This window comes from Macrotis lagotis, chromosome 4 (genome assembly GCF_037893015.1).
Source record: "Macrotis lagotis isolate mMagLag1 chromosome 4, bilby.v1.9.chrom.fasta, whole genome shotgun sequence".
Classification (NCBI taxonomy): Eukaryota; Metazoa; Chordata; class Mammalia; order Peramelemorphia; family Peramelidae; genus Macrotis; species Macrotis lagotis.
In genome coordinates this window covers 9,568,238-9,578,722 of record NC_133661.1, presented here as the reverse complement: position 1 = coordinate 9,578,722, position 10,485 = coordinate 9,568,238, and the positions used below count along the sequence as shown (strand labels likewise).

The 10,485-nt window shown below is 50.5% G+C and overlaps 1 protein-coding gene and 1 pseudogene across 4 annotated transcripts in view; one reads left to right on the top strand and one right to left on the bottom strand.

Annotated features, from left to right (window-relative positions):
- The first annotated feature begins 2,378 nt into the window (after positions 1-2,378).
- Positions 2,379-10,485, top strand: part of EDRF1 (erythroid differentiation regulatory factor 1) — a 36,253-nt gene continuing 28,146 nt past the window's right edge. For all 4 annotated transcript variants that reach the window (XM_074232193.1, XM_074232192.1, XM_074232191.1 and 1 more), the window contains exons 1-5: positions 2,379-2,586; positions 4,697-4,905; positions 7,018-7,084; positions 7,489-7,614; positions 10,144-10,268. In XM_074232193.1, coding sequence (XP_074088294.1) covers positions 2,500-2,586; positions 4,697-4,905; positions 7,018-7,084; positions 7,489-7,614; positions 10,144-10,268 — 614 coding nt within the window. In that variant the 5' untranslated portion in view covers positions 2,379-2,499. The remainder of the gene's footprint in view (positions 2,587-4,696; positions 4,906-7,017; positions 7,085-7,488; positions 7,615-10,143; positions 10,269-10,485) is intronic.
- LOC141520434 (uncharacterized) lies at positions 8,644-9,323 on the bottom strand (annotated as a pseudogene).

Below are 10,485 nucleotides of genomic sequence, written 5' to 3'. Positions count from 1 at the left end.
TGTTTTATTCCATAAATTAGAAATAACTTTTTTTTAAAAAAATGCCTTGTCTGCAAAAAAAACTAATAATCATGGAGGGAAAGACAACATTCAAAATCAAGACAGGGAAGGAAGTCAATGAAGTCAGTAGGAGAAGTCCCAAGGTCAGATCAGAAAGGAGATCTTTGGAACCGAGCTCCCTCCTTAGATCGATGCTGTGGAGCCAGGGTCCCCAGAGTTGCAGAGGAGGTAGAGGAGGTGGCATTCCAAGGGTGAAGAGGAGGTCCTACTAACCAACATTAGTATTTGGTGATTTGTTCAGTTGCCTCATCTCCCCTTCTAAAGAGTAAGCCTCTAGAAGGCAGGGACTATGGTGCTCTGGTCTCCTTTGTGTGCTTCACAGCCTTCTCACACAGCCTTGCCCACGAACAGTCCTGTACAGGTCTTTGTGGAAGGAATGGAGGATCCTTTCGTGCAGTGAAAATGTTTCCATTGTAATTTAATGTTAGGTTTCTCCCTGAAATGGAGTTGATTTGCACCACCTACTGGAATTCGTTGCTATATGCTCTCATAGATGACAAAAGAATGAAATCATAGCTTAGAATTAGTAAGCGCAGTTGTGTTCCCAGAATGTTGAAGAGAATGGCCTTTTTGGTGGGTTGGAAATACCAAGTGCTCATTTACAACAGGGACTATTTTTTAAATTCCATTGTTTGGCCATCCGATTTAATTATTAAGCTAAATTAACAAATGAGACTGTTGCTTATAAAAATAAATGATTAAACCAACGCCGACCAAAGAGATAAAAATGCAAATTGCAAGGCAAGCAAGAATCAATATACATTATCACTGACCCATTTGCTCTTATTTTTTAAACAAGCATTCAGGCGGGCAACTGGAGAGTGGCAGGAAGCAGAAGCGAGCAGGACGCTAAAGGGAACAATTCTGTATTAGTGTAAAGGGGAGTCACCCGGGGCAGTGCGCCGGCCTTTGCCTCCTGCAGCAGCCGTCACCGCTGCGCCGCTTACAATCTGAACACAAAACCAGAGAGGTGTCATTGAGGCTTTCTGGTGCCTCAAAAGCAAACCCAGCTACTCCCAAGGCTGCAGTCTGGGTGCAGAGCAGCAGCAGCTTTTGCTTTTTTTTGCCGTTTCGCACGGTAACGGGGTTCAAAGCGGCGGGGCCGGGCTGCGAGCCGAGCCGAGCCGGGCCGGGTCGAGCCGAGCCGGGCCGGGCTGCGAGCCGAGCCGAGCCGAGCCGGGCCGGGCCGGGCCGGGCCGGGCCGGGCCGGGCCGGGCCGGGCCGAGCCGAGCCGAGCCGAGCCGGGCCGGGCCGAGCCGAGCCGAGCCGAGCCGAGCCGAGCCGAGCCGGGCCGAGCCGAGCCGAGCCGAGCCGAGCCGCGCCGTCCGCCCTGAGCGCGCACGGGGGTGACGGGCAGCCGCGCCGGACTCGCGGCCAGCGGGGACCCCGGGGGCCGGTGCCGCGGGGCCAGCCGTGCCCGGGGGAGAGCCGCGGAGCCCGGGCCGGGGCCGAGCCCTGGACCCCGAGCCCTGCCCCAGGCCGGACCGAGCCCTGGGCCCCCGGGCCGGACCGAGCGCCGCTGCCTCCCCGAGCTCGCGTCTCCCCGGGGGGCCCGGTGTGTGTCCCCCCCCCGGGGGCCCGGCGCCCCCCCGCCCCTACACCAGCCCAGCACGGGGCCCGGGGCTGAGGGGGGGCCGGGCGCCCCGATAGTAACAGCGTCGGAGCACGAAGACGGGCCGGGCCGCCCCTGGGGTCCGCTTTCAGCTCGGGCCCTGCGGGCCGCCGGTGCCACCCACGGCCGGTGCCCAAGAGCCACCCGGTGCCAGGCTGGGGGCGCCCGAGCCTCCGCTGCAGCAGGCAGCCCCCCCCCCTTGGTCCGGACCTGGGATCGGTTTCTTTGGGAGAAAACCGATTGTTTCTAAGTGTAGCGTAGGAGTGGGTGCCGTGGGCACTGCCCGGCCCTGGGGGCAGCGGGGCCCGAGTTCCAACTCGTCACCCCGTTTGTGGGGCAACCCCCTGGGGCCGGGGCGCCCCCCTGCAGCCGGGCACCGACGCCGGCCCCCAGGAAGGAGCCGCCCCCCCAAGGAAGGCCTGCGGGCCCGGCGGGCCGCCCCTCCCCCTCCGGTTCCGCGCCGGGCGGGGCGCTTCCTGGGGGGAGGGGCGCTCCTGCGCCCGGGGCCGAAGCGCCTTCCGGGCTCCTTCCCGCCCCGCCCCCAGGCCGGCGCGGGGGGAGGGGAGAAGAGGCGGGCGCGGCGGCCTCGGGCTGGGAGCGCGCGTGCGCGGGGCGGCCGCCGGCGGGGCGGGGGAGGAGCGGCCGGCGCTCGCGAGGCTTGGCGCGAGGGCGCTTCCGCCTCCCGCGCGGCCGCCTTCCTTCCGGTCGGGGGCGGAAGTGGGCCGTGCCGGGCGCCGGAGTCGCTGCCGGGGCGGCGGAGGGGCCTCCTTCCGCCCGTTCCTTCGGGAGGCCGCGGCCGGGCCGGGGCTCGGCCCCGCGGCGGCGCCATGGCGGAGCCCGGGGAGGCGGGCGCCGAAGCGGCCCCGGGGCCCAGCGCCCTCCCGGGAGAGGCGGCCGAGGAGCCGGCGCCGCAGGTAACCGCGAGGGCCCCGGCGGGCGGGAAAGCGGAGGCCCGGAGCCCGTTAGGGCCGCCGGCCCGCGCCGCTCGGAGGACACCCCAGAGGGCCCGACAGTGCCCCGGCCCCCGCAGCGCCTCTGCCTCCCCACGCCCGGCGCCGCGGCCCTCCGGCTGCCCCCGGGAGCGGTGGCGGACGGGGCGCTGCCGGCCTCGGTGCTGCCGGTGCCATGCCCTGCCCGAGGGCAGCGGGCAGCGGGCCGGGGAGGGCAAAGCGAAGGTGGCCCCGGCCCCCGTGGAGCCTGGCGCTGACGAGCCGGCACAGCGCAGCTGTGCTGTGGCACCTGTGGGCGGCGGCGGCGGCGATGGCACGGTCAGAAGGGACCACGTCCCAAAGGGCAAGGGGCCTGGGGCAGCTGGGCGCAGGAGGACCCGGGTTCAAATCCGGCTCACACGCTTCCCAATGACCCAGCTGTGCGGCCTTGGGCACGCCGCTTCACCCCGTTGCCTTGCAAAACCTGTAAACAAAGAGCAAGGGACCCCTCTGAGGTGACCTCCCGACCCGTGACGATCAGGACAGCCCTCCAGGAGACTCACTTGGGCAGCAGGGCCAGGGGAAGCCGGAGGGGAGGCGCCAGCCTTTGTGCCCAGGGTTCTGGGAAAAGGAGTGAGGCCAGCCGGGTCTCAGAAACAAAAGCACGCGGAACACTGAGAGAATGGAAGATGGAGGAGGAGGAGGGAGCAGAGGCCCTGGGAGGGTCCCAGACTTGAAGAGGTTGAGCAGGGCCCCCTTGGAGTCGACGTAGGGAAGGGAGGGAATGCTGGCAGCAGTGTGGGTGGCGGGGAGGGTGGTAAGCCAAGGTGCCTGTGTGCAGAGTGGATGAGTTACGGTGGGGAGAGCACAGAACAAGCAACTGGGAAGACAGCCAAACACAGGTGACAGCGGGCCCTTGCAGTGGCGGGAGCTGCTTCCTCCCCACCCTGTCCACCTTGTTGGAAAGAGCAGTTAGACCGTGAGCACTTTCTCTGGGGAAGGGAAGGGTAGACTTTGATATCTCATCTGACAGATAAACACTCAGAGGTTAACAGTAACTCACGATCACACTCAGTTTTCAGACTCAAAAAGCACTTTCCTTATAATTCTACAGGGGGGGGGTAATTGCAGTTTTACAAGAGGAAAGCCTGAGACTCCAAATCTCCGAAGCCCTTCCAGACCCACACTGCCAGGAATTGGGTTCTCTAGATCACAGTTTTGGAGTCTTAGATCTGAAAGGGACTATACTGAGAGGAAGCCAGGCCAAAAGTCTCATGAATGACCTGCTGAAGATCCTACAGGTAGCAGAAGCAGCTCCCAAGTGGCCATTCCAAGCCCCCCCCCCCCCCCCCCCCCCCCCACACCTCAGAGAGGAATCTGAATATCAGACTGAATCCAGCCCAATGTGATTTTCTTTCCAGCAGTGCAGGGAGACAAGAGTGAGTGTAGCCCTTGTGGAGCTATTTAAAAGAAAGCTTGGCTGCAGATGAGATAGAGGGCTGCTAAGGCAGCAGAGGAGGACGGGACAGTACCAGGGCCTGCAGAAAGGAGGCTGATCCAGTGAGGCATGAGGGAGCCCTGGTGAATTGGGATGCTGGGTGGCCCTGACTAATGGGCATGGATGGCAAGGACACATGAAAGGAAGGGAACCCCTGCTGATCCTCCTTAAAAACAGTTAGCTTAAGCCCTCACCCCATCCCTATTTGCTACCCACAGAAATGACTAAACCAAAGCCCCTTCTTGATTATATAAATTATGACTTGTTTTTATCGTTTTATTAGGGTCTCATGGCTGATAAGTGTTTGAGGTTGGATTTGAACTCAGGAAGAAGAAACTCCCTGCTTCCAGGTCCAACACTATATCCACTGTGCCACCTACTGCCCCTTCACATTTTATTAGAAAGTAGCTTATGTGGATAGGTCATTTGTAAGCCAAAGAGTAAACAGTAAGTTGTAATTATTAAGTAGTTGTGTTGTTTTTAAATTAACAGGCAAAAAAAGCTATGTAAATAAAAGTAAGAATTAACTATGGAAACAATTGAATGTTTTTCCTGTAATTGTGGAAGAAACATGAGTGATATCCTTTTTCCAAACAGGGATCAGTGTTACTTCTGGGAGGCAATGAAGTAAAGAGTAGGGCGGTGGTGAAGTACTCCTCTGCCCCTCCCCGAGCCGCCTTTGCCCGTCTAGAGGAGAAAACAGACTTAAAGCTTCCACCTGCCAACTGGCTACGGGAAAGTGCCAAACTTGGCCCCGCTGGAACTACCATTCTGGGCAACAGTAAGAGGAGCAAACCTTTTTCAAGGTAAGCCAGCGTCCCCCATGTGCCTGTGTCTATACTTGCTGGGATTTGGTATATCTTTAAAGACAGTCAACTTGGAAGCAAAGATGATGCTCTGCTTTTGGACCCTTTAAAAGCATATCTATAAAAGTATTAAATTATTTATCACTGATAGAATTTTCACATGATTCTTCTTAATGCTGAGTTCTAAACCTTTTGATTAATTCTAATCCTTGGCTCTTCTGAAATGCAGAGAGGCCTTTGGTTATCAATAAATGTAAACCCTTACACCTTGAATAATCAAGTCAGTGAAACTAATATTTGCATTATAAGGGAAACTTAAAATAGTGGGGGTTGGGGTGTGTACATAGACCTCCAGAGTGACATACTTTACAGTAACGTCAGGCATCTTTACAGATATGTGTTAGTGTTTGCTAGAAACGTGTTAGTGCTTACTAGAAATTCTGCATTCATAAGGAATTGCTAGACATGGAATGGCAGGATGGGTATTTTAAAACTGGAAGATTCTTCAAAATGATCACTGGTCCAACTCTTTACATGAACCACCTGAGAGCTCATAGGGATGATGTAAAATAGCTAGACTGAGTTTTGAGGCTCTGACTTTCAGGTCTTGCCTGTTTGTGAGATGGCTTGCCTGCTTCTTAGTCTGTCAGTACTCTGAAGGGTCTGCAAATGTGTCTGGGTGGGAGCCTGCCTCAGTGCTGCAGCCCATTTGGATGGTAGATGTCCTTTGAGAAATGATGGAGCTGCCACCAAGTGAACCTGGTTGAGGAATATGGAGCCATTCACCAGCTTATCACCCTTTGTGGATCTGCCTGAAAGGAGTAAAGGCTTGGTGATCCCTCCAAGAAGAAAATATCTCATGTTGAGGTGCTGGATTGAATCCCTGACTTCATAAAATGTTTCATGTTTGTTTTGCATTCATAAACTCTTTGGAGTTGAGAATTTGAAGGGAAGTAGAACACCTGACCCAGCCTCTCATCTTACAAGTCAAAAAGCAGACTCAGAAGGCATTCAAAACAAAGTGAGGATTTGAATGCAACTCCTTGGTTTTACAGCCATCATTTATGGTTCTCATTTATTTGAATGACTGCTGTTTAGAGGTTTGTTTCTCTTTTCATTGAATTAGGGTCCAGGGAGCCATTCCTCTGAACAGAGTCTACACTGGCCTTGGGTGCAGTGGTCACCTGGTGCAGGTGCCTTCGTGAACAAATCTCTCTAGCTTTCAGTTTCTCATCAGCAGAAAGAAGGAATTGGGTTAGGAAAGAAGTGATCTATGAGGTCTCCTCTAGGTCTAAAGTTTGGGAGGTTGCTGAGACCTGCAGGGGAAGGGGCTGTAACACCCCCCCCCCCCCCCTATTTACCCCACTAAACCAGGAAAGCAGCTACTCACTGAAACTCCTAGCATCTGTCCTTCAGGCTTTGCTGCCTGAAGATCCTGGAGAAGGACAGCAGGGAATGCTGACAAGTCTTACTCAAAGGCTGAGTCAGCTGCGTACAGCAGCCCTTTTCAAAATGGAGTCATTCTTGGATCATCATCCTTGTATCATTTGGCTATACTTTCCCTGCGTGCAGAAAGTAACATAGATCTGCCAGGCCCCTCGTTTTCCAGAGGAGATACTGAGGCTCGGGGGTGAAGTGACTCGCCTGAGATATCTGTAATGAATTGCTTCTTTGTCCACCAAGTGGATTTTAGAATTTTAGGAAGAGGGAGCAAGCATTTATTTTGATCCCATGTGTCAGACCCTGTGCCAAGTGCTTTACAAATATCTTATTTGATCAATTTTATAATCATTTATTAAAATCAGTAATTTTAGTGATTTAAAACTCCACTGCAAATAAGTCTCCTAAAGCAGAAATTCTTAACTTTTTTTGTATCAAATGCTCCTTGATAGCTTTTTGGCGTCTGGTGAAGCTTTGGGTCTTTTTAAAGAGGAATCTTTAAAAAATTTATAATTAAAGGAAATGCTAAATTTCAGTTAAAACTCAATGAAAATAAAGGTTTATTTGGGATTCCCCCCCCCTTCTGAACCCCTGAAATCTGTTCATAAGTAGCCTTGTTCTATATGATCTAGTGTGTTCCTTCTTAATCCATGGTTTCTTTTTCCCTGATAGCTTTGGTATGGCGTATGACTTCATTGATTCTGTTGGAAATGATGTGGACGTTGTCTCTGATTCGGAAGTATGTATCCACTACTGTTTTTCCTCTTTACAATTTCAGTCTTTAAAATTGATTGATTGGGACTTGGTCTGGTTCACCTGCCCTACAGGCAGGGGAATTAGAAGTGGGGAAACCTTGGTTCACAGGGAAGTATAGCCTGGATTTAGCGTCTATATGGCCCATCATTCTTAACATATTCAAAGACTTCAACAGGTTAAAATAATCCCCCCCCCAAAAAAAAAGATAGGCACAAAGCCATATGATCATGGTTAATATGGTGCATCAGAAGGCCCTGATTCTGCTTTTGAAAGCTTGAGCTGTCTTTAATTGTAGCTCTTTTATAAAGAAATCCAACTGGGTTATTGTAATCTTGATGAAAACTTAAGAGACTTTTTTTCACACTTGTTTTGTTTTTCTGTTTCAAGAACATCAAAAAGCTCCTAAAGATCCCCTACAGTAAGTCCCATGTCAGCATGGCAGTCCATCGCATTGGAAGGACTCTTCTTCTGGATGAACTTGATATTCAGGAACTCTTCATGAGATCATCTCAGGTAAAATGGTTATAGGAAAACCAGCTTTTGTCTTTGCTAAGATGATTATTAATGTGTTTTCGAATGTAATATTTGGTTAACATACATTAGTTGCAGTGTTGTATGTTTTTGTTTTTGTTTTTTAGGTTTTTTGCAAGGCAGTGGGGTTTAAGTGGCTTGCCCAAGGCCACACAGCTAGGTAATTATTAAGTATCTGAGGCCGGATTTGAACTCAGGTCCTCCTGACTCCAGGGCCGGTGCTCTATCCACTGAGCCACCTAGCCATCACCTAGTTGTATTGTTAAAAAAAAAAATAGTTTGATTCTCTAATACATAGATATATTTTGATATAGTAAAATGTTTTTCAAAAGATCCATAATTGCACCTTGATGGGTGCACTCATTCCATCAAAGTAGATTAAAACCTCTGCATCTGAGCAGTTCTTTCCTTTGCTTTCATCCAATGCTCTGAAAATCTTCCTTCTGTTCTTTTAATATCTTGGAAGCACCAGGATGACATTCCAATTGTTTCGTCTTCTGGTGATTTTTTATTTATTTATTTATTTATTTTGTTATTGCTACATGACCAGCCTATATGTTTCATTCTCCAAGGTTTTGGTGTCAGGAACCCTTGATCATTTTAAAAATTACTGAGAACACTAAAAGAGCTTTGTTTACAAGGATTGTATCTTAGTATTTGCCATATTGGAAATTCATTGTTTCAGGATTATTGTGAAAATAGTTTCAGACTCATGGATGCCCTGTAAGGGTCTTAGAGGAACCCAGAATACTTCTAGAAATCCACTGTTCTTGGTGAAGATTCATGAAGGTGGGAACTCGATCTCCTTTCAACTTGAAATCTTCTTTTCGAGGTCTCTGTTCAAGGGGCACTTAATTATGGTTTTTGAATTAGTCTTGAAGCCGTATAGTTCATCATATGTCCAGTGTTTAAGATGCTTAATAAATGAATAATGACTGACTAGCTCTATTGCGACTGCTTGCAAGTCATTTTTTTTTGTGACTCACCATTTCCTTTATTTGTACAAAATAGTTAATAATCATCTCTTCGGGGGGGGGGGGCGGGAGGACAGTGGTTTAGGATTTTAACAAGTCCTTTGGTCCTGAAGCGTCTATTTTGAAGTTTTGGGACTGTTTTGCCTTCAGCATCTTTGGGTTTGGACTTGACAGGCTTAGCAGCCTTAGCATCAGACTTGAACTTGGCAACAGACTTGGAGGCCTTGGGATCAGACTTACTGGCCTTGTCAGTGGGCTTGGCAGCCTTGGGGTCAGTGCTTCTGGCAACCTTAGAGTCAGGCTTAGTGATCCTGGGGCCTGGATGTTTGATGCCAACCCTAGGGCCTGGATGCTTGGTGGCCATCTTGTGACCAGCACGCAGGGCACTGGCCTTGAGGATCTTGGACCTGAAGAGCTTGGCCTTGGAGGCCTTGGTGCCTCTGCCTGGGCCTGGATGGCTTTGGCGTTGTTGACCTGCATCTTCTTCAGCCCTTTCTTGTTGTGTTTCTTGGCAAAGTGCATGTTTCTCAGAAACTTGGGATCAACCCCTTTCAGAGATTCATATCTCTGTGACCTAGGTTTCTTGATGCCATTTCTGTGCCATTTTCATGATTGATTTTGGGTGGTATGATTCTTAGGCTTGGCCATCTTCACACTGCAGCCTGAACTATCAGGCACTCTACCAACCAGAAGAGGCCAAAAGCGTGAAAGAGAGAAAGAACAGTTGCATTACCACCTTGAGTGCCACAGTTTGTCATCTTCTGCTTTGTTTGCTCCACCCTAGGAATTATGGGAAACCTCCCATGTGTGGGGGAGGGGCATCCCCTCCCAGAATGTGAACTCCTTGAGACACAAGTTGACCTTGATCTTCCAGGTGTTCCCCTAGCACTCACTCCAGCTCTTTGCACACTCCTTAATACATTTTTAATTCTTCCATTCGTTTTGTGACTAATTCTTCTGACATCAGTGTCTTCCATGCTCCTAATGGAAAGCATGGAAATTTGGAGTCATGACAGTTCATCAACATTTACTAGGTGTCTGCTATGAACAAAGATCTGGGGATCTAAAAGATGACAAGACAATCCCTGAACATATTTACAGAACAAGCTGTAGTCAGGAAAAACAGGAATTCATGAATGGAGGAAAGACACTAGAATTAAATGGGACTGGGGGAGGCTTCCTGAAATCTTTCTGAGCAGATCACTGGAAGGACATTGACTCTTTTCCTCTTGTGTCTGTCTGTTTGTCCTGCTCTGAATTCAAAGTGGAACTGACCACATTCTCTTTGTTCATCATGCTGTTCTGCTGTCTTCCTTGATGCTTGCTTGGGGAGGGGTGGGGGGAGGGCAGGACAGGACCTCCGTAATGGTTTGCAGTTAGTTAACTTGCTGACTTGAGAAAGGATGTCTGCTAAAATTATTCTGTGAAGGCATGTTAAATAATGTTTAAGAACAGACATTTCATTCCTGTCCTTTAGAGAAATGTTCTGTGACCTGTTGTTTTGTGCATATGTTTGATGCCCTCCGATATTACTCAGACAGGAGATTGGACATGGCTCAAGGAATTCTATCAGCGGCTCATTGATCAGAAGTGGCAGCGGAAGAAGAAGAGCAAAGAGCATTGGTACCAGAAAGCAATTCTCTCCAAGTTCTTATATTACAGGTACTCAGCCCCACGCACTTTATCCTTTCTACATCCTGAGCTTCATGGAAGAATAAATAAGTAATCTCTTGCTTATGGCAATCTGTATCTCTTGATATGCTAGAGATTATTTATTTAAACTTTGAACGTTTGGGTTCACAAGTTTTAAAAGTTGACTGAAGGGGAAGCTAGGTGGCATAGTGGCTAAAGCACCGGCCTTGGAGTCAAGAGTACCTGG